Source organism: Eubalaena glacialis, chromosome 3, assembly GCF_028564815.1.
Source record: "Eubalaena glacialis isolate mEubGla1 chromosome 3, mEubGla1.1.hap2.+ XY, whole genome shotgun sequence".
Taxonomy (NCBI): domain Eukaryota; kingdom Metazoa; phylum Chordata; class Mammalia; order Artiodactyla; family Balaenidae; genus Eubalaena; species Eubalaena glacialis.
In genome coordinates this window covers 89,213,937-89,237,719 of record NC_083718.1, presented here as the reverse complement: position 1 = coordinate 89,237,719, position 23,783 = coordinate 89,213,937, and the positions used below count along the sequence as shown (strand labels likewise).

Sequence of the window (23,783 nt, the reverse complement as noted above, 5' to 3'; positions counted from 1 at the left end):
ATATTTATGAAGGGGTAACTAGTCTCATGGGCACCGAGAATACGTCAGCAAAGGTTTTCATCATTGTTTGGGGACTAACAGAGCGTAGAGGCCACCTGGTCTTAATAGTTATTAAACAAAATCTATTAATATCTATTACAAAGCCCTTGATGACAGAGAAGTAATTCACTGCACAGTTCTGAGTAGGGTCAGTGAAAGGACAGGAAAAACTGTAAGGGACCAAGATGGTGTCAGTTAAGCTAACAGCAATACACCTACTCTCGTTGTACAGGTCATAGAACTAGGTGGTTATCACCAGATAGCTTCCCTTCAATGGTTCTCTTCCTAGAGAAACCCAGAGCTCTCCAGGGGGAAATCAAAATTGAGGCTCCAGATATATTGGGTGGGAAAGAAAATTGCCTTCCATAGTGCAGGCACCCTCCACCACCCCGCCCCACCCAGATGTATTTACTGCACAAAGCAGCAATTCACGCTGTGCTGGGAGATTTCTCCCGGTCTAGCTTAAGTTTACAGACTGTGGATCCCAGACAGTGGACACTGACCTCCACGAGTCCTGTTGAGGGTAGAACCAAGAATCTTTATCACACTGTGGCCTTGAAGCTTGCTTTCTCTTCCTGTGCTTTGGAGGAATGAGAGATACAAGTTAAAAGTTCACCACTTTTTGATGAAGTGACCAGGGGTGAGCAATGAGTATGGAGTAAGAGTTCAAGGTGAAGTGGGCTGAGTCAGAGGCAACAGCACATAAAGCTCCCTTCAGTCCTGTCTTTGGGAGATCAGGAGACCAGAACCCAGCTCTTTCATCTGGCTTGCCACAATCTAACAGGTTAGAGCTTTTTCATTTTCTTTCAGCTACTCCTGGGAGGGGGTGCATGGGATTTTTGCAAAAATGGAGTAGAAGGAACACAGTGGGTTTTTATGAGCATGTAATCACTTGACATTTCTTTTAGGCTCCCTCCTGTGTCAGCCTCTCATCCAAACTGCTCCCCAGTGTTTTCTGGTTCCTGGCAAGTGTTTCTCCGTGCCCAGGTTTGGCCATGGCAGGGTGGAGCTGCCTTGTGACAGGAGGAGGAGGGTTTCTGGGTCAGAGGATCGTCCGCTTGTTGGTGGAGGAGAAGGAGCTGCAGGAGATCCGGGTGCTAGACAAGGTCTTCAGACCAGAAGTTCGGGAGGAATTTTCTAGTAAGTGAACTTGAGTCATGGGTGTGTAGCTCCGTTTTAAACCCTGCATAGGTGTGGGGAGGGGGTTCTTGTCTAGCAACTTAAGGAAAGTTGTAGTCAAATCAAGACTAGTCCCATGTTATCGGAAAGGAGATTACAGATGGGGTAATACCTTGGTGTAATCACAGATGGTGTCAGGAGATGATTCTGGTCCTGACCCAGGATTAGAGAGGGTGACTGTAGACCAGCCACTTCAGCCTCTGTTCTTCTCATCCAGAAAATCGTGTTTCAGTTTTCTCCCTTGTCAACAAGTCTTCAATGTTCTGATGATTTTTGTCTTGTCACTTGCTATGTACCATCTGCAAAGGGCGAGCAAGTGCCATTAACCTGGAGACCCCACCAGCGGGTCCCTGCCCCTCTTGATTGCTCTGGTCTTTCTGTGGCTTCACTGAGCATCTCCAGTGAAGGTGAAATAGAAGGAAGAGAAGGTGAAGCGAGTGTGTGTGTGTGTGTGTGTGTGAGAGAGAGAGAGAGAGAGAGAATTAGAGAGGGAGCAGGAAAGAGGGGAGTGCGGAGCATGCACAGGCCTGCATCAAGGGAGCCAGAAACAGAACAAGAGGCAGCATGAGTGCAGACACACCTCGCGTAGATTCCCTGTACATCTCTTTTTATCACTCGCCTCTCTCCTCATCACCACAAGGCAGTGACTGCAGAATCTGCTGAAGCAGCTCACGCCTCTCTTTCCAGACTGCTGCCCATGGTGCCAATGCAAAAGCTTGATTTATAGTGTATTTTCCAACCTGTTTCGTCCCCCCCCAGATCCTCAAAATAACCCTGTGAGGAAGGTAGGAGAGGGGTAACACCCATCCAGACAATGAGGAAATTGAGGTCCGCAAAGGTAAAGCGACTTGCTACCCGGATTAATGGGTAGCAGAGCTTAGACTAGAACTCCAATCACACGGCCCTAGGGCTGACTGTTGGCAAAGTGAATCTTCAGTTTCTGCCATTTCCCCCTTAGGCGCCCCCAAACCAATTCCCTGTCCTCCCTCCCCGGCCCCAGTGGACTGGCTATCTACATGCAGGCCCTGGCTGCCCAGAGGACCCCTCTCCCCACGCAAAGCCCCCCCTCCCCAGCCCGCTCTCCTGGACCCTGCCCATCGCTCTGTTCTCCTTTCCTCTCCCCTGACCTCTGCAAACACCCTATCTCCTCTATCCTCTGCTTCAACAGCGTCTCTGATTTTTTTTTAAAAATTCACAACTGAGGCACATCAACCGTTTGTAATCCCTACCTCTCAGCAATATTTGCAGTCTGACAACTTATGCCCAGAGGGGGCGATGGTCAACCTAAGAGGAACATCTCCCCAACGTGAATAAGTCAGGCGCTGTCATGGGTGGGCAGGGGCCTCTGTCAGGATAATGACAGAGACCACTCACGGTGTTCTTTCTGTGCCAGGCGCTGCGCTAAGTGTTTTACGTGTGTCAGCTCATTTGTTCCTCATCACAACCCTCTGGGATGGGGAACAGCGTCCTTCTTTTTTTGAAAGATGAGAATACAAGCACAGAAGAATCCAGTCCATTCAGGCTGCTGCAGCAAAATACCACAGGCTGGGTAGCTTATAATCAGAAATGTATTGCTCACGGTTCTGGAGTCTGGAAGTCCAAAATCAAGGCAGGGTCAGGTCCTGGTGAGAGCTCTCTTCCGGGTTCATAGCCCACGCCTTCTCACTGTGTTCTCACATGGTGGAAGGGGCGAGGGATCTCTCTGGGGTCTCTTCTATAAGAACACTAATCCCATTCGTGAGGGCTCTACCCTCATGACCTAATCACCACCCAGAGATCCCCCCAACTCCTAACAGCATCACATTGGCATTAGGATTTCAACAAATGGATTTGAGGGGACACAAACATGCAGACGTTGCAGAGGTTAATTAACTTCTTCAAGGTCCCCCACCTGGAAAATGGCAAAGCTGGATTTGAACCCAGGCAGTCTGGCTGCAGCGTCTGTATTCTTAACCACTAGTTTGTCTAGTAGCTTCTCTCTGGGCCTCCCTCCAATCCAGCTCACACCACGTAAGCAACTGCATATTCAGTCTATGCAAAACACTGGCCAAGTCCACAGAGCCTTGGAGGAGGAAGCCAGGGCTCCACCACCGAGGCATCCACAGCGCCCTCTGCTGTTCTCTCTGCAGCCCTGCATACTAATGGGTAAGAGGTCTTTCCTCCCTTGGCCTTGGGCTTCAGGGCATAGCAATTCCTTTGAGCCAGTCTGCTGAAGTTAGCCTTGAAAGAGAGGCAGAGTAAGGGAGGGGCAGGGCAGACGTGGGGACACAATCAGAAAATTCCACTCTGCGGCAAATTCCTCTGCCTTTCTCTCACTTCGTGGCCTTTTTGGAGTGGAAGCATTGGGGCGGAGCTAATTTTGCAGAGGCTTAAGGAGAGCAGGCTTAAGGTTCTTCCAAGTTGTAACCCAAGAAGGAAATTCTGCCGTCCATTGCCAATTTCATTTAAATTGACGTCCTTACTCTGCCCCAGAAAAGTGCCAGTCCTGTGTGTGGGTGACGGGAGAGCAAGCAAGGCTTGAAGGTGGGGGCGGGGGGGGCAGGCTAGAGTCTTCACTAGAAGTGTGACTTGGACGTTTCCTCACCCTCTCTGAGCCTCGGTTTCCTCGCCTGTAAAGTGGAAATCAGAATCCCTATCTCATGAGATAGCTGTGAAAGGAAATCAGAAAGCTGAAAGTCGTGTGCAAAATAAAAAGCACAAAATAAGTGCAGGTTATTTATCCAAACTGTATGTAGCGTGGCATTTATGTCGTGGGCTAATCTGAGGTGATGATCTTACCAGTAGTGCACAGTAGCGCCACTTCCCGCGGGCTTCAGAGGAACCAGAGGCCCTGATGTCGTCTCTGCAACCCTTGGCTAGGTGGCCAGAGTGTTAGCCCCTCGGTGGCTGGCTCATTTTCAGCGTTGATATCTGCTTTTGATGATATCTAATAAGAGCTCTTTCAGTTAAATCCATCCTTCGGGCCCATCCTAAATTCCTGTTAATAAGCGCCACTATCCTCCTGATTACTCAAGTGGGAAAAACTCGGGCTGCCTTTGACTCTTCCTCCCAGCCCATCACCAGTAAGAACCAGGACCTGGCAAGGTAAGGTCTGAAAGTCGAACCTTGTGTACCTCTCCCCTTCTCGGCTCCCACTCCTGGATCCCCGGTTCCAGTCTTCCGCATGTGAACTGTGGTACAGACGGTGGGATTAATCCCTCAGTCACCTTGCTTTCTCTTATGTCCACTAGACTGATCCACTTTATAATACTGCAGCCAGGGTTCGCTTCCTACAGCACAACTGTTTACATTTCTCCTTTAATTCCAAACCTATACCGGATTCCCCATTCCCTACCGAATTAAATGCAAATCCTCTCCTTAATGAATTTTATAAACTCCCCATGAGTCTCTTTAACAATTTTGTGTTCCAGGCACTGTTGACTCCTCACTGCTCAAACTCTCTTTTTTAGAATGAGATGGGATGGAAAGAGATGTTTGCTCTTTCCCAAGACATGCTACACATTCTGATTTCTGTGCCCTTGTTGACTTGGTCCTTCCATGGGATGTTCCCCCCTGCCCACGCCTCATTCCCCCCCAATCTACCTGTCCTTAAAGACCTGGGTCATCAGGAATCTTCCAGATCCAGAAAGCCTTCCAGTGACCTGACTCCTGTTCACACAGAGCTCCAGAGCAAGATCAGGCTGACCTTGCTGGAAGGAGACATCCTGGATGAGCAGTGCCTGAAGGAAGCCTGCCGGGGCACCTCGGTGGTCATCCACACCGCCTCTGTCATCGACGTCATGAACGCCGTCCAGCGAGAGACCATCATGAACGTCAATGTGAAAGGTACAGGATCCTGGGGCGGAGCTGAAGGGAAGTGGGCCAGCGAGGGTCAGAAGCTGGGATACGTGGCTGGTGAACACCTGCTGGGTGGGCACCAAGTATTTTTCCTCATCACCACCAACAGAGATTCAAGGCCATCATCCTCAGTTTTTCAGATGAGGAAACTAGGGCTGAGACAGGCTAAGTGACTTGTCCAAGGCCCTATGGGGAGGAGTGAAAGGGCTAGAATTTAAACCCACGCCTGTGTGAGTCCAAAGGCCACAAAAACCCTTCTGCTGGTCCAATCAAATGTTGACTCAGCTCCAACGTCAAACTCTTGCTATCCAACCACCTCCTGTCTCCACTGGGGTGGAACCAGACCTTACAAGTGCTTCCTTGGTCATCATGCTAGCTTTTCTGTGTGGCTCTAAGTTGAGTGTCACCATACAGCCAAGAACTAAGAGCTCTGCGGTATGAGGTACCCCCGAGTCAGTTAGGAGTGACGGGCCACAACTCTGGCCTGGTTTCCTTCGGGCAGGACTTCCTGCAAAGGAAGGATAATAAGGACTTCCTGCAAAGGAAGGATAATAAGGGTAAAGAGAATGCCAGCACCCTCCTGCTCAACCCCCAGAAGGATTCCTCACAAGAGAACAAGCAAAGCTGGTTCACAGTGGTCTGGCAGTACAGAATTAGCCAGCACTTGTCTTCCTGTAATATTTTCTTAGCAAGAATAGTTTCCCATTATCCATAATACCATCTCTTCAGCTCACTACCAGATCTATTACTGAAGAGTAGCTCCTAGCCAGGTGCCCAAAGTACACCCTCTTCAGATCCTCATCCCTTAAATGCTTGGTGGCTCTTTCTGAACTGTGGCTTTCCAATTTACTTTAAATCTAGACACAGTCACTCAGGGGATTAGCTTAAATCCCTTATTAGCTTGCTGTGTAGTATCCTCCCTCTGACCCCTGGAGGCCAGTCTCTCTAGGACCACATCACCCCAGTCCATCAGCCTTCCACGCCCTGCCCGCCAGAGTTAGTCTACTCAGAGACTCCTTTTCTAAAGTAACTCATTGCTTTTGCATCTCCAGCCTAAAATTGCACAGTCTCAAAAAAGACCATTTCTAGTTTCAACTTAGCCACACCCCCGGTCACCCTCATATTGCCAGGAGGGTGCTAAGATTAACCAGTCTTGAGTTTTCGGCCCCCCTCTCATAATTTCTACTCTCCACGGCTCCCAACAACAGGGGATTTGAAATCCCTGAGAAGTGTTAGAGGCCTCCATTGACTAAAACTAGCATCACTGACAGGTTTAGAAAATACTTCACAATCATGGCCATTTCTCCCTCTGCAGGTAAATTAGCTCTGAATTTTCTCTGCTTCTAGATTTAATTTTTTTAAAAGGAGGCTGTCTCTCCTGAAAAGCAAATTGTACAAAGACCTTAAAAATTATTTTTTAAAATACCACCCAAAAATGATGCTTTGCCCAGGAAATTGCTTCCTTCTTGTAAGGAAGGCGCTCTGGGTTACCTCCATGAGCTAAAATTCTACCCAGATAAAGGGATTCTGCAAGATCCTCGCATGATAGATATTACCAGCAGAGGGTGCACTCCTTTCTGCTTCTTCCTCCGGCTCAACACACAAGGCCAGTGCTAGCTCCAGAAAGCTAGCAAAAGGAAGCTTTGCCCCCTCGACTTTTCAGACCTGGGTAAACAAGCCACAGCCACAATTAGCAGTGGTCTTTGTAGGAAACACACAGTCAGAAACAGAGTCTGGATCTCCAGCTTCTGCCCAGAACCCACCAATCATTTGCTCCGTGACTCAAAAAAAAGTCCTTGTGACAAGTTTTTATTGGTCTTCAAAAAAAAAAAAAAAGAAAAATACAAACAATTCAATGTGTACTTAAGAGTATATATTACTTATATACAACTCTGTGTGTGTGTGTGTGTGTGTGATGTGAATCCTTCAGCTGTCCCCTTTTGCCTAAGGACCAGAGCTGTCCTTATTCTAAGAGTATGGCCTCCTAATTTTTTAAGTTAAAATAGCCTATCTTTAATGAGGTGGTAGAGATGATAAATGATCATTTTAAAATCTCTTTACTCCGCAAAATATAAAGTGGCAACTCGTTGTCCTTTTCTGAAATTAAAAGTACGTACACTGGTCCATGAAATCCAAAAGCCTAGAAATGCTTGCTCTCCAGAATCCAAATCTTGGCCTCTTTTCATTTTTTCTTTCGTCCCGTGGTTTTAGCATAATCTGATCTCAGCCAGAAACACACAAGAATGCACTCCTCATGTGCAATAGCCACCTCACTTGAGGGTGAGGGGCAGACATGGTCCATGGCATGGCTGGCTCTGGACTATTTCCTGACACTGACGGTGTGCTCTCCGTGGGCAGGTACCCAGCTCCTGTTGGAGACCTGTGTGCAGGCTAGTGTGCCAGTCTTCATCCATACCAGCACCATAGAGGTGGCTGGGCCCAACTCCTACAGGGAGATCATCCAGGACGGCCACGAAGAAGAGCATCTTGAAACGGCATGGTCCTCTCCGTACCCATACAGCAAAAAGCTTGCTGAGAAGGCTGTGCTGGGAGCTAATGGGTGGGCTCTTAAAAATGGTGGCACCTTGTACACTTGTGCCTTAAGGCCCATGTATATCTATGGGGAGGGGAGCCCATTACTTTTTGCCCACGTGGACAATGCCCTGAAGAACAATGGCATCCTGACAAATCACTGCAAGTTCTCCAGAGTCAACCCAGTCTATGTTGGCAACGTGGCCTGGGCCCACATTCTGGCCTTGAGGGCCCTTCGGGACCCCCAAAAGGCCCCAAACATCCAAGGACAGTTCTACTACATCTCAGACGGCACACCTCACCAAAGCTATGATGACCTCAATTACACTTTGGGCAAAGAATGGGGCCTCTGCCTGGATTCCGGGATGAGCCTTCCTGTTTCTCTGAAGTATTGGCTTGCTTTCCTGCTGGAAGTAGTGAGCTTCTTGCTCAGTCCAATTTACAAATATCGACCCCCCTTCAACTGCCACCTGGTAACCCTGTCAAATAGCGTGTTCACCTTCTCCTATAAGAAAGCTCAGCGAGAGCTGGGGTATGAGCCCCTCTTCACCTGGGAGGAAGCCAAGCAGAAAACCAAGGAGTGGGTCGGCTCCCTGGTGAAACAGCACAAGGAGACCCTGAAAACAAAGACTCACTGATCTGGGGGTGACAACGATGTGGATGTGGGTGTGGTTAGGAGATGTCTGTCACGCTCTCCCCTTCCGGCTTCATGCAGCAAACAACACAGGGACAAGCCCGGGTCCTCCTGCGTCCCTTTTATAAGATGATCATCTTACTGTCTTCCTCCCTCCACCAGAAACCTTTCCCTGTCACTGGCCCAACGGGAAGCTTTCTGCCCTACCCTCCCTCCAGGGGACGGCCGGACAAGGTGATTTGCTGCAGCTGCTGGTGCCACCGTCTCAGTTGATGATTCTGAGCTATTTGGGCTTCTTTTAACTTAGAGTTTTGCCTGTTAGTTCCATTTCCTTTGTTAAACGCAAAAGCATTTCTTTTCTTTTAAAAGTTCATATTCCTTCACACAGCTCAATGAACGTAATAAACGTTTTAATGACTAATCTGGAGGAAGTTGTGGTTTACGTGATTGCATACCTTTTTATTCCCCACCCCGCCCAATCACCATCTCCTATTTAGAAAAGTAGCTCGGGGCTGGGGGGGGGGGGCAGAAGTGTCGGGAAGGGGAACCTAGGATTGACTAAGCACTTACTACGTTTCAGGCATGTGTTAGATGACTGACATAGATCACTTATTTAACCCTCACCAGAAACCTACGAGGTAGGGATGACTATTCCCTTTGATGAATAAGGAAACTCGTTCACAGTCACATTAACTGCTATGAGACCGGGACATTTAACCCAGATGGACTGACTTGAAAGCCCGTATCCATCCGCTGAATTGTGTAGCCTGAACTGCCCAAAATTTATAGCAAAACGGGGACGGGGTGGTGGATGGTTTGTTGGCGGTGCAGCAGAGCACTGGACATGGGGTACTGATCCTTGGGAGAGCCCAGCTCCCTTGGGTCACCTACTTCTTGCCCGGTCCTGTGCAGGAGACACCCTAGGACCAAGGACAGCCCCCTTGGGGGAATCTGGGAGGTTTTCATACCCTTGTCAGCTGGGAGGAGAGGGAGAAGCATAGGTGCAGCCAGCCTCCACTGCCAATGCCAGTGTCCTTGAAGGCCCCTAGAACACACTTGGATCTATGTGTGCTGGCGACTGTGGCAACTCATAAGCCTACATTCCAACCTTTCAAATCACACAATGAAGCCGCACCACGGCTTCCTAGGAAAGTAAAGGGGACAGATGTAAACCCTCCTACTCAGCGCAGAAAGTAGAGACTTAACTCCTCCTCCTCCCTCTTCCCCACCTCTCCCTCACACTGCATGCTGTCTTCCCTCACCTCCTTAGCCTCTTTCCCTTCCCTCCATCTTCCCCTAATCACTGGCCTTCTCATCCTTCTCAATGCCCCTAAGGAAGGGATGCCAATCGAGACATGTTTGGGGACTTAAATGATGACACATTCGTTAACCGACTGGAGGACCAACAGTCAAAAGAAACACTGCCAGGCCAACAAGGACCACGTGACCTGAAGCAGGTGAGAAGGTGGTGTGGGGCTCAGTGCGGGGAGTGGGGAGCTCTCTCCTTCTAGACCAGGGTGTTGCCTGTCCTTATGAACCACGGACACAGCAAGAGTCACGAGCAACACCCAGATGGCCTCTTTCTTACCCAGGGAATTTACGGATTATGAATTCGGTTGAATTTGATTACCACAAAGGAGGTAGTTTAAGCATTCACTCTTAAGGAGAAAGGGGAAAAACACTCTGGCCCAAACGAACAGGTTTCCATCACCTTCAAAACCCCAAGAGACAGAGGATCTGGCACCCAGGGATCAGGGTGGAGTGGCCCCAGTGGGTGAGACAAGGTGAGAGAAGAAACACTCCCTTCCTGCCTTCCTCCAGCGCACAAAACACAAAAGGCAGCATCCGCCAACCCGGTAAGGTGTGCACACCCGCATATGTTTATACCGATAGGGAAGGAAGGAAAGGAGGGCGGTGGAGTCTAGGACAAAGTCCCCTCCGTCCGTTTTTTAGCCCAGGGAAATCCCACAACTGTAAATCCGCCAGGGCTGTTCTCCCAGGGAAGGGAAGTGGCATTGCCACCAGAGGGCAAGCGGGGGTTAGTGTGAGCGGAGAAAGAGGAGAGGGGATCTGGCCGGCTGTTGGTCTCAGCTGAATAAGCCTAAAGACCTGGGAAGGTTTTGGCCACCGAAGCCCCATCCTTACTGGCACCGGGCTCAGGATGAACCGCGCGGGGCGGTCCGAGCTCGTGCACAGGGGCCCGAGGTGCAATGCAGGGAAGCACCGCACGGAGGCAGCAGAGGCCCGGAGGGAAGAAGGAAGCCGCCGCCCCTGCCCCCCACACACACCTGGGTGACTGCTTGGAGTACAGGTGAATGAGTGAAGGAAAGCGCAGGTAAGTGCTCAGCCACCAGGTTAAGTACTGTGTATACTGACTCTGGAAAATGGAGCTGAGCTGAAGTTACTGGGAAAAACCTCAAGGAGTAGGTGGGACCTCAGCTCGGCCTTGGAGGAGGGATGGGCCTTGGGTAGGAGAGTGGGGTGGTCCAGGCAGGGGGAAGAGGCTGAGCAGTGGTGCGGGGAGGCGGGGGAGGGGGGGGGAGTGTGAAGCCGGGACAGGGGAGGAGGGAGGAGGGAAGAGAGGAGGCAGGCCTGCCAGGTGAGAAGGGTTTGCCCAGGGGAGATTATTAGGCAGCTTAGGCTGCCAGACTTAGCTTAGACTGCAATGGACTTGAGGAAGCAGGCCTCAGAGGGCCGAGGTGGAGCTGGCAGCTGGGTGGCTGGCCTGGGGAAGGACCCGCAGAAAAGCGGCAGAGGGCCTGAAGGAGCAGGAGGAAGGCAAGACAGAACCAGCTGTGGTAGAAACCCCGGGGCGACTACAGAATTCTCAATTATTAACAAACAGATCGAGAACAATGACAAAAACCAACCTCACGAATTCTCCTCTCACAAGAAAACCCAAATATCCAAAAAAGAGACAAAGTCTGGGAGCTCTGGGATTGGGACCTGCCTTCTCCCTGAGGGCCTGAATGCTTCTAGGCAGCCTGGCCCACCCCAAAATGGATGAAGCAGTTTAAGTCTGTATCACACTTCATGTGTATTCTTGCTTTTTTTCCTGCAGAAATTTTAGTGTGTTTAATTCCCAGGTGCTAACCTGGATCCTGCTGGGATGGACTGTAATATATGATATATACACTTATTACCTTATTAAAATCCAAAAGAAATCTGAATTCCAAAACACATCTAGCCCCAAGGGTTTTGGATAAAAGATTGTGGACTTTTAGCAAGCAGTAGAATTATGAGGCAGGTATTGCTCTAAATACTTTATATAATAATGCTCAATCAACACTCAAAAGTAGGTACACTTATTATCCTAGTCTGACATATGAGCAAATGGAGGCACAGAGAGGTCCGTAACTTGCTCAAGGTCATCCAGCGAGTTAGTGGTTCAGTTCCAGTAATAAAAAAGCTTTTTGACTTCAAAGATTTTACATGAAGATGGCAAACGCACATGCTTGCAGGAGCCAAGCGCCATGTATAAGTGAGGCAGCCTAAGCTAAGAGGCTTTAGGGAGTGGCGGGGAGTGTGGTGTGCTGGAGAGTACATACTTCGCGTCAGGGAGACGGCAGCTGCAGAGTCCCTGCTGACTCATGTGGGAATATACCCCAAGTTACCAGATCTTCTGACTCTTCGAGGAAAGCAAAGCTTCCTAATTTTTATGTGAAATCTTTTGATTTCTAAATACTGTCAACTAATTCTAAATTTTAATAACAGTGTGAAAACCAGCTCCAGGAATGGGATGGTGTGGGCTAGCACTCAGATTGCGTGTGTAATAGTTTATTTCTTAAAAAATGGGCGGCAAGGTATCTGAAGCAATCTGTTCATTCTTGGTGATAGGTCCCAAGTACACATGATATTATATTCTGTACTTTTCTGTATGTTTGGTATAGGCTATAATTTTTTTAATATATTGATTTGGATTTTAAAAAAAAAGGAGTTCAAACTAACAAAACACATCTGCAGGCTGGACTGACACCTAAGGCTTCCAGTTTTCCTTCTCTGCTCCCAGTCTAGTGGGAGCAATAAAATATAAGGCATGGTAAGTTCTGTACACAGTAAAATGTACCAAATGCCCTTAGAAAGGTGAAGTGCTTCTGGAGGGTCCCATCTGGGTAGGGGACTCAATAGAGCCCTTGCACTGGGGCTGGATATTGACAGATGGGTAGGATTTCAACGGGCAGATATGTGAGGAAATGTGTTCCAGGCAGAGGCGATGGAGTCGGGAAAGACACAGAGGTGGGAAAGGGGAGTCATTCTCAGGCAACTATGAGACCAGTGTGGACAGACCAGAGAACACAGGTGCAGGAGAGAATGGAAGATACACCTGGAAAAACATGATGGGAAAAGACCAGGGTCACCTTGGGTCACCTCTGGGAGACACTCTGCCTTCTTCCTTCTTCCCCCTTCCAAAGACCATTTGACATTTAACTACGTCACATGTAACATGCCTCACCTTCTCTGGAAAATTAGACTCTTTAAGAACAAGGAGCATGTCTCCATGTCCCCTGCCCCCAGCGACAAATATTGGTAGTCAGGCTACAGAACTTGGAGATTATTCACTATGCAAGGGAAACCATTGAAGATTCTCGTTTGGCTGTCCCTGGAAGGTTACTTTGGCAGCAATGTGTAGGATGGATTGGAAGAGAGTAAGACGATTCTTCAAGAATCTAGGCAAGAAATAAAGGCTTGATTTATGTAGTGTTAACAAAGAGGACACAGGGGGCAGCTGAGGCCAGCCTGAGGCAGAATGGACACTACTTCAGGCAATGCCTGAGTGTGACCACAGCACCCCACGTACCCCATGGACCCACTTTCTGAAGCCAGAAATCTGGATGCCCTTCCCCTACTCTCCCACCAGCCTATCATTCAGTCCTATCAATTTCACCTCCAAAACGCCTCCCAAGTGTGTCCTCTCCTTCCCTGGTAACACAGCCTGGTTGAGGCCCTCATCACCTCTTGCCTTGCCTCCCTGCCTCAGAGGGTCACCCATGAAATTCATTCTCAGCAGTGTTGCCAGAGTTGTCCATCCAACATAAAATCTGACCATGTCACTCTCTTCTGTAAAACCATTCAGTGGAGCCCCAGGACACTTAGGATCACCCTGAGTGTCAGGACAACATGTAAAGCTTCTCAACAGACCTGGTGGTTGCCAAGGGGGAAGGGAGAGGGGGAGGGAGGGAGTGGGAAGTTGGGGTTAGCAGATGTAAGCTTTTATACAGAGAAGGGATAAACAACAAGGTCCTACTGTATAGCACAGAGAACTAGATTCAATATCCCATCATAAACCATAACAGAAAAGAATATTTTAAAAATGAATGTATATATATATATTTGTGTGTGTGTGTGTATAACTGAATCACTTTGCTATACAGCCGTGATTAACACAACATTGTAAATCAACTATACTTCAGTTTAAAAAAAAGCTTCCCACAATCTAGCCCCTGCCTACCTCACCAGACTAAATTCCCACCAATCCCTGCCCTATCTCCAGACTCTCCGACTTTATGCTCCAATAATAGGCCAATAATACTGGGAGCTGCTGGCATATATCACGCTTTTACATGCTCCCGTGCCAATGCATGCTGTTCCTTCTGCTTCGAGATTGCCCACCTCTCCTGCCACCACATCCTTCTCAACTCCTTATTCATCCTCCAGACCTCCCCACTTTCTCACCTCTGCACCGTGGGTATATCTAATTGCTATGCATATATTCTGCCCCCCTGGCTACACGGTTATGTTCTTGAGGGCAAGAACTCACCATTTCCTCTCTGTGTCCCCAGTGCCTAGTCCTCCGCCTGACACAAAGTGGTCACACGATGGACAGATGGATGGGGGTGGTGAATAGACAGACAGACAAAGCACAAACAAACAACTGAATTGCTGAGATGGGGAACGAAGGAAATCAGGGAGGCAGAAGGAATGGCAAAGCGAGAAAGAATTCAGAGATCATGTCAAGACATCGATGAACCTGAAGAAGCTGGATCTTCACTATGAGAATCAGGAAAAAGAGGAGAAGTGACACTGGAGGTTAGAGGTAGAACGATGACTTCATCTGCACTATATAAAGAGTGCATGAGTGAAGAGAAAATGAGAGGGAAAAGGCTTTTATGAAGACAAAACCTAGCTGCTAAGATTTTAAGTTCCTGGAAATTAGATACACAACCTGAAACAATGTCGTGCCCAGAGAGTTTTGTTGTTGTTGTTGTTAGCAAGCATCTGCCTTTTTTTTTTAATTAATTAATTAATTTATTTATTTATTTTTGGCTGTGTTGGGTCTTCGTTTCTGTGCGAGGGCTTTCTCTAGTTGCGGCGAGCGGGGGCCACTTGCGGTGCGCGGGCCTCTCACTGTCGCGGACTCTCCCGTTGCGGAGCACAGGCTCCAGACACGCAGGCTCAGTAGTTGTGGCTCACGGGCCTAGTTGCTCCGCGGCATGTGGGATCTTCCCAGACCAGGGCTCGAACCCGTGTCCCCTGCATTGGCAGGCAGATTCTCAACCACTGCGCCACCAGGGAAGCACCCCCAGAAAGTTTTTATACTACAAAAATAAGGAAATCCTATTTTTAAAAACTGAATTCAGAAGAAAATCTCCCACTCCCTTAAGTGACTCAGGGTGAGGACAACTCAGTCCCTCTGGCTAGAAGCAAGTGCTTCTTAAAGCATCAAGCGTCTCTGGGGGAAGTTCGTGGGGAGTCCTTTTCCTTTGCCATGGCCCAAGATCCCAGGGGTCTTGAGCAGGGAATGGACTCAGTGTTTTGAGGCATGAAAGAGGCTCATTATGACAGAGTGGAGGGGGGAAGGGAGGACCAACAAAAAGTGGACTGGCCACTCTGTCCCCAAGGGCAGGGGGCCCTGGGGTCAGCTGCAAACTCTGGGCAGTCACCAGTCTGTTCTAGAAACCTGAAGCTCCCCATAAGCAGTCTTTCCACAAGAAACAGAAGAACATGCACCAGTGAAGTCAGCTCTTCTTCCAAAATAGGTGCTGGTGGCAGGGCTTGGCCATGAGGTGGGCTGCTGGCCCTCCTAGCATGGACCCTGGCCATTAAGGTAGGAATAGCCTGCTCACGGGCCGGGATCTAGATTCCTCCTCCCACCAGCCAGAGTGTGAAGTCACCGGTGTAATTGTGAGCAGGGCAGCTTCACAGGCCTGTGGCCAGTGTGGTGACCCGGGGCCCTGTGCTTGGCTGCATGCTCTGCCAGGGAGCCCACCTTTGATTTTGCACTAAGCCTTGCAAATTATGCAGCCAGCCCTGATTAGGAGCATGTCTTTCAGCAGTGGGCAAAACAGCTCTTGCTTAATTGTAGGTATACGGGGGAGGACCTCTGTCTCCTGCAGGAGAAATCAAAGTGTTTGTGGAGTTTCAATTTTAGAGCTAAAAAAGGCCCTACAGGCTCCGGCTTTTAACTGTGGGCTCCTTCCCTCCCCCCATTTCACAGATAAGAGAACTGAGGCCCAAGAAGTGAAGTGCCTTTGCAAGGTCACCCAACCAGTCCGTAGCAGAGTTGGGCTAGAACCCAGATCTCACCACTGTGTCGCTCAAGAACACACTGGAATCCCCACGGTAAGGAGAAGAGGAAAGTTTGTAGCAGGGGCCCTCGGGCCAGGAGACTCACAGATTTTGAGGAGAATGACAGCACATCCGGGAGGGGGGCGGGGGATTGCGTTACAGCTTCCAGCACATCTCTACCCGTCGCTGGACCGCATTCCACCACAGCCGCCCCTGCCTGCAGCACATTCACAGTCCCCTGGCGGCCTTCCCTCCGCAGCTCTGCTTCCTGCTTCAGGCTGCACCTCCGCAGGAAGTCTCCACCTTCCGGGGAGCGCAGGAGTGACCCTCCGATAGGCACCTGTCACTGTCCAGCGTGGTTGCTTATTGACTTGTCTCCCCGCCTAGACTGTGGACTCTGGGAGGGCACCACGGGGACCCTGCACTGACACCTGTGCACACCTGGCCCCAAGCACTCAACCGATAGTTATGGAAAGGAGGGAGGGAGGGAAAGAGGGAAGGAAGGAAGGAGGGAGGGAGGGAGGGAGGGAAGGAAGGAGGGAGGGAGGGAGGGAAGGAAGGAAGGAAGGAAGGAGGGAGGGAGGGAGGGAAGGAGGGAAGGAAGGAAGGAAGGAAGGAGGGAGGGAGGGAGGGAAGGAGGGAAGGAAGGAAGGAAGGAGGGAGGGAGGGAGGAAGGAAGGAAGGAGGGAGGGAAGGAGGGAAGGAAGGAAGGAAGGAGGGAGGGAGGGAGGGAGGGAAGGAGGGAAGGAAGGAAGGAAGGAGGGAGGGAGGGAGGGAAGGAGGGAAGGAAGGAAGGAAGGAAGGAGGGAGGGAGGGAGGGAGGGAGGGAGGGAAGGAAGGAAGGGAGGAAGGAAGACAATGTTCTTAAAGGAAGGGACCCGGACCAGAATAACAGGATTTTAGGGAGTGGAGTGAAGGTGGTCCAAGTATGAGTGTCCCCTAAGCAAGACAAACTTGGACTCCATACCCACCTGTAATGGTGACCTAATATTTGCTGCCCTGAGCTTGGCCTGAGAACGCAGAGCTGAGCAGGGCGTAGGGAGAAGCACAGCCTCCTGGTGGTAGAGAAGGCACAGAGCCAGGAGGCTGCCCTACCAACATATTTGTTAAGGAAAAACAGTGGGGTGGGGGATGAGAGAGAACATTTGGAAAGAGGGCAGAGGGCAGGCTTAACCAGCACACCAGCTGCCTGAGCTTTCTGTGGCGCCCATACAGCGCCGACCCTCCCTCCTCAGCTTGTGGAATGGGGGTCCTGTGTGAATAAAGACAGGCAGGGGCTTCATGGTACAGGAACAAAGGTAATCGGGTGAGGGGGGCCTGGGGAAGGGGGAAGAGGAGGGCAAAGGGAAGAGAGAATTCTCTTATTTTAGAAGCAGACCATTTCCGCAAATAAGAGTGAAAACTCTGGGTTCTCTTTCCATTTTGCCATCAAAGTTAGGCAAATCCTTTTACTTTCCTGGGTCCGTTTCCTTACCTGCAAAATGAAGGTTGTGGCCCGTTTCTAAGGTTCATCGCAGTGATACTGGGCAGCTGTAAGTTGGCTGCGTGTCCCCTGGAACCCCGTACTTCTGCAGCTAACCTTCACCATAACACAATCCTCCCCTTGAGTATTTCTTTCTTTGTGCAAAGCCAAGGCTGAGAACGTGGTTTCCTAGCCCTTCCCCAGCTCTCTTGGCATCTGGCACCTCATCTGTAAAGGGACATAATACCCTTCTAAATGCAGAGGTCCAAGGCTGGGGGCTGAGCAGGATCCCACCCTCCACTGACATCCCACGAGCTCAGCTGCAGAACCTACCACTGACTTAGACGAGTTCTCATGGCATTCTTGCATGGAGCTATGGATGTGCCCCAAGTAGGTGTGAAGCTCTTGGATAATTATGAGACACTAGAGTAGAGAGAATCAATAGAGGTAGTGCCTCCTGAAGGGGAAACAGAGACCCAGAAAAATCCAAGCCTTGTTCCAGACCGCAGCCAGTGAACACCAGAATGCCCTGCCCTCTCCCCAGCACCGCACGCCGTCAAAGGGATGGCAGGACTGGTTCCTCCTTTCTCCCTCTGTCCCTGGATAAGTGAAGGCCATGGCCTCCCATCCCCTCATCCCCCTGCCTCAGGAGCTGGAAATTCGAGAGAACACAGGCATGCAAGCAACTGCCTCTCTCCTCCTTCTCGGCTCCCAGGAGCTATGATACAAGCCCCTAAACCTTCCAAGAACCTTCATGTGTGTTATTTTGTAAGGTCTTCCCTCCATACTTCACACCTGCATCTTTCCACTGGACAGACAAGGCCAAGATCAGGTCCATCCGTAGTGCCCAGCCCAGGCTGCAGCAAAGTTGGACAGTGGCTACCTCAGTCCAGAGGCTTTGTGGCCATGAGGTGAGGTCCACGACCTCTCCTATGTCCATTAGCGTCAACCCAGGGAGCAGAAGAGCTACCTCGGCCCAAGCCTGGAGGTGGTCCTTGTCTATCAAAGTCCTACTTTATTCAGACACCTCCTGACAGACCTGACAAAAGAAACATCCAGCCAGATCCCTTAGCAGCCCCTTGCTTCATTAGCCTCTCCAAGGTCACACACTGCCCTGTTTCCCCCCCCCCCCCCGCAAAGACAGATCGAGTGGACACTACCTGATTTGCAGCAGTGGTGTCCCCAACTTACAGTCACACAAGCCCTCAGCAGAGAATCTACCTCATCCTGAGCCTTTGCTGGGAGTACCATCTTGCCTAGGCATAACATTTGAAGTCTTGATATTAAGAAGTTCCTCCCCCCAACCCAACCAGAGGCCAAATCCCAAAGGTTATACTTACAGTTTGCAAAATTATCACCACAAAGAAACTGGGTTTGATGTTAGGCAGGGGACAAAATCAGTCTTCCCTTCACCCTTGTAGAGTGTTAGAACATGGAAGCTTCTCCCTCTTATACCTGTATCCCCAGCATCAAGCACTAGCCAGCACGTGCGCACTCAGCACGCTATGGAGTGAACGTCTCAGGGTCTCCACTCTTAATAAGCCACAGCTCTGGGGCACGAGGGAGACCGCCCATACACCAGGAATGTGTGTACGGATATTATGGGAACATCTCTGCAGAACTACTCCAGCCCTCATAGGTCAGGAAAAGCATCCCAAAGGAGTATCTTCTGTGAATAAATGTTTGCACTGAATTTCTTCCATTGAATCCCTAAGTCTCTAGCAACTGGTGGGGCCTGGAACTTTTCAGTCCTTTCACTCAGGATGAAATCCCTCCAAATATATATGTGGGAATGCCAGCTTGAGCACTGCACGTATGCTGATACCTTTTTTCAACCTTCTTAAGCACAGGACAACTTGGTACATGGAACACCTTGCCACCCACCTCCTTGGTTTCCAAAGCTGAGCATCCTGGCTGCTGCGATGAGGTAGGTCACCTCATCACAAATGGATGCAGAGGGCTGTGAACAGTGTGACCTGGATCCCATCAGGGCAGTTGGAAATTGAAAACCACTGGAATGTGTTTTGGGTTAGCAGAGGTGACCTTGAAACAGGGGCATGCAGCAGGGACTACAGACACTTTAGCTCTGGCTGGAAAAGACAAGAGCACGACGCTAGTCTGTTCAAGATGGGACCTCCTCCCCTTTCCCTCCAGCAGCAAAATTCAGGAAACAATTCGACTGCCAAGCACAGCTGAGAAAAAGAGAAATGAATGGAATTTTGCTTTGTTAAGTGAGCCGAGACAGGGAATGAAGGTCAGAAAGAAGGGAAGGCAGGCAGTCTGTGGTTGGCAAATACAGAGAAGGGCCAGTGGCAGCCTGCGATGCCCCTGGGGCATTATCTGATGAACAGCAAAGACAGATACTTTTCCTGGCCCTTACTTACTATCTTTAACTATTTGGGGAAGGCCTTTGTGAAACGGAGGCCTACCAAGAGCAGACAGGCAGCAGAGCCTGCTGCATCTGACAATACCCTTTGCATCTGACAGATGCCCTCTGACAGAGGCAGAGGAAAGGATTTGCAGCTTAGGAGTTTCACCTACCATAATCCCCAAGAAAGAAAGGAGGTGTTTAATTCATCCTACAGACCTCTCAACCCTGGTTGAGATTCCCATTAAAATCACCTGGGAAGACTTTATAAAATCACGGGTACTTGGATATCACCCCAGACCAATTAATCAATGTCTTGAACAGTTTTTTGGGGTGGGGTTGGGGGGGTTTGTTTGTTTTTAAAGCTCTCCAGGTAATTCTACTGTGCAGTTAATGTTAAATTAAGAAAATCTCTGTCTGAAACTAACCAAGCCTGGAGAATTCCAAGTTGACCAGATACACCTTCTCTACCTGGAACGTGGACAGGGGCTGCTCTAGTTGGAAGTTGAGGTTGAGCATCCCCTCACGGTGCAGCACCAAAGGCCAGGTTTACTGCTGTGTCCCCACAGGACACTGAACGAGTACTTCAAATGCTTGGTTTAATGCAGTTGCCCAGGGACTAGGAGTTAGACTCGTGGTTGCTTCAAGCCAGAATAGTCTGCCTGACCGACTGCCTTCTTCCAGGACCAGAACCCAGCATCCGTTGGCCCTGCTAGGCACGGAAAGGGCTGTGGACATTCACTCAAGGAGGTAGCTGTGCTACACCTAAAAGAAATTAAGGTGTTTTTATTATCATGCTTCCTCTTTTTTGTTTCTTGTGAACCCCTTCCTTACAAACTGCTGTCTCATTGTCTCCATGGGCAGAGACTAGCTAGAAAATATTTTGAGCAAAAGGTCAGTCTAGCTGATAAGTTCCATTCAGTATTATCTATAGTCATTAAGCTGCATTTCCGAGAACTGGGGGAAAGAAAATACTTTGTTATGTGATTCAGGAATACATTTTTTATAGATCAGAGATGGGACCTGAGGCTGCCTGCCTTCTCCATGACTATCTTCCCCCTGCCTACTGCCAAAATTCCCCACAGATTGCTTCTTACAAGGAATGAAGACACAGATCTTTGGAAATTGGTACAACAGTATAACATTAACACATTCCCAACATCCCAAAGACACATTAGTGCACAAGTGTTGCACTGAATTATTGGTTACAACGCACAGGCTATTTAGACATCAGCCAGGATGATCTAGGATCCACTGGAACATTCTAAATCAGGAGTCAGCAAACTTCTGTAAAGATCCAGATCATAAATATCTTCGAATTGTGGATCACGTAGCCTCTGTCACCACTACCCAGCCTTGCTGTTTTAGTGCAAAAGCAGCCATAGACACTATGTCAGGAAGGCTGTCTGGGTAGAACTGTATTCCAACAAAATTCTATTCATACAGAGGGACAGGCTGGATTTGGTAGTTTGCTCACTCCTGTTCTACCAGAGCATAGCTTCCCTAGATTGAACTGAGTGATATTTAATGGGTGACAAGTAAAAAGGAAAGACTGACATGGTAAAAGACTGATCTGGATTTAATGACAAATATTCCATACTGGTTGCTGAACACCAGAATGCTGTCCAGGGAACCATCATTAAATAAAACAACCTGAAAATAAGGCAATTCTCACATACACAAGCACACACTCACACAAAACCTGTTACTTTTAGGATCATTAAATTATTCGCCATTTTAACAAACAGCTGTAAAATAACATTACAGTGAAGGAAAATGTGCACAAACTTCAGAAACACAGTTCAGATTGTCTACGAACACAGGTTCTTAATTTGTACTTTTTCACATATGTACAGCCTCCGGATCTTGAAGAGGCCACATGGCTCAAGGGGTTAACTTCTCATCTGCTCCTTCCAGCTCAGAGCTCAATATTTAATCAAGCCACTTAACCTATTTAAAACTGCTCTAGCTTCTTCTCAGTAAAGGGTAGCCTGCACTTGACCAAACTCCCCAGGAAACAAATGATACATTTGCCTCCACCATCATTAACGAGTTGGTGGAAGGAGTCTTCAGAGTAACATTTTTAAGAGTGAACCAGTTACCAGGGTTTGCTTTAGAAATACTATTTTTCTAAAACTAGATACAAGAAACAACCTCCTGAATGCACTGAACCTCACTTAATGCAGCTATGTTCCCTGAAGAATTATAAGAAAAATGGAATCACATTTTAGCTGCACCATGAGAGTGGGGTGTTTGGTGGCTGGACTGTTTTCTTCTGCTAAGGGATGTGGTCACAGAAGGGATAGTGAAGTAGTGGCTGGCTTTCTTATCTATGGTAACAGAAGAACAGAGTGGGTCAGTGAAATCCAAAGAATTCCACCACCAGTAAATTATTTTACATTAGCTTCAATCTCCTCTCCCCATTGAACCCATGCTCGAAAGTTGCTGCTGTGGAGCACACTGGATGCAGAGGAGACTGTGCAATAGTATGAAAATGTCAGCAAAAGACCAAGTGACCCAGAATGTGGATCATAAACCCATGAATAATCAAAAGTTGGATGAGATTTCATAGGCACAGACTCGAGAGAACTTAAAACAGCTGGAAGAGGTAGATGTGCATGAAAAAAAAACAACACGAAGTAATAAGATTACCTACAAATTGGCTATATTATTTTCATGTGAGTCTCATACACTTGGTATTCAGACTACAGAGTCAGAATAAATAACGGACACTTGCTTTGCTCAGATTACTCTTGACTAAAATAAAAAGGAATTAGTATCTTCCAAAACTATCTATAGTTTGAAAATCTACTTGCATTTGTGAATAACAACAAATTGATTAAGAGGGCAAGATCAACAGGCATTATACAAGCCCAGAATTCTCAGGGTTTTTTTTTTAAGTGTTACGATGGCAAAAACATGCTTTCCTAGAGTCCCCAAAGAGGTTCTTTGCTAGAATACAACTGATCAAGTATAAATTACCAGCATCCATAGAAAGCTTGCTAAAACCGTAAAAACAATCTTGTGGGTTGTTTTTTTTTTTCCTTCAAGTGTGTCCAACAGTTTGTGAAGATGCTTCCATGAAAAGTATAGGTTAACAACTGCTAATAAAGAAAACAAAACTGCTTTCCACAACTCTACCTTCTAAAGGCTAACCTAAGGGAGGGATTTTCGGCATAGGTAACTGAAGTCTATACAAGAGTCATCTAACTATAGCCCCTACTAGAAATGGAACGTATCTAGGACACTCTAATTACATGACAAAGACCAGCTTTGTCAACAAGGACATCTTTGGCCCTTCTAGACTAGCCTTAAATTTTCCATCAAGCATAAGAATTTTCAGTGTCCTTATTATATAAATCACGACAGGTTAAGTCTTCCTAGCAGCTGAGCTGGAGAGCACAAAAGGGCAGACCACACCTATCCACACTGTCATCAGCCTCTCTTCAGAACTACCTGTCACACTCCTGTCCCCAGGCCTTCCCTAAGACAGGGGTCATAATACTGTTCTACTTCACAAAGAAGTGAGAAACAACTAACAAGCATTAAAAAGCAGAAAGCACTTTACAAATACAAAAGTGCTATTTTGGCAATTATATAACAACCAGAAGACATTCATTGCTTGTGCTATTTGGCAATTTTGCATTTACACCTCTCCTTGTGTAAAGTCTTGAGCTTTCTACTCTGCCGCCCTGTGCAGGAAAGAGAAATTTCTACTCAGACCAGAGCCCATATCAATATGGGTAGAGGTGTGGGTTCGAATGTCTCCCCCATTACTGCAGAGGGGGAGGGGTACACAGATACAAAATGAAGGCAAATGAGACGAAGGAGCCTGGCGCCCCAACATGGGAACATTTGCTTTCCTGGATTCTCACATAAGGCCAGCAAAACTCTGAGCAAATTGACTTTTGTAGCAGGTCGCTGGGGCAACTGTTGATGGCCTGAGTTTCACTTGAAACAAGCATCAAGCTGACCTGGGAAAGGGAAAGTCACACATAGCTGCGATTGTTCCATTTCCCAGCACTTAAAAGATCACAGATGAGACCTGAAAGAAATACTGGGCCTGGAACACACTTGACACCGGGGGCAGGGGTCTGGTCATCCACACAGACTACCTTGACCCAGCATGAAGCTAGACTATTTTAAAGGAAGTAGCAAAGAACCAGGAGCAGGACCACGATTTCCCAGATCCGAAAACCAGTTGTGAATGAATTTCTAAACTTCAG

General features: G+C 48.4%; 1 protein-coding gene across 1 annotated transcript; it reads left to right on the top strand.

Annotated features, from left to right (window-relative positions):
* Positions 1-1,014: 1,014 nt before the first annotated feature.
* On the top strand, positions 1,015-8,558 carry LOC133088251 (3 beta-hydroxysteroid dehydrogenase/Delta 5-->4-isomerase). The gene is made up of 3 exons (XM_061186101.1): positions 1,015-1,179; positions 4,879-5,043; positions 7,414-8,558. Exons 1-3 carry the CDS (start codon positions 1,035-1,037, stop codon positions 8,223-8,225), a joined length of 1,122 nt encoding a protein of 373 aa, XP_061042084.1. The 5' UTR covers positions 1,015-1,034; the 3' UTR covers positions 8,226-8,558.
* Positions 8,559-23,783: the final 15,225 nt, after the last annotated feature.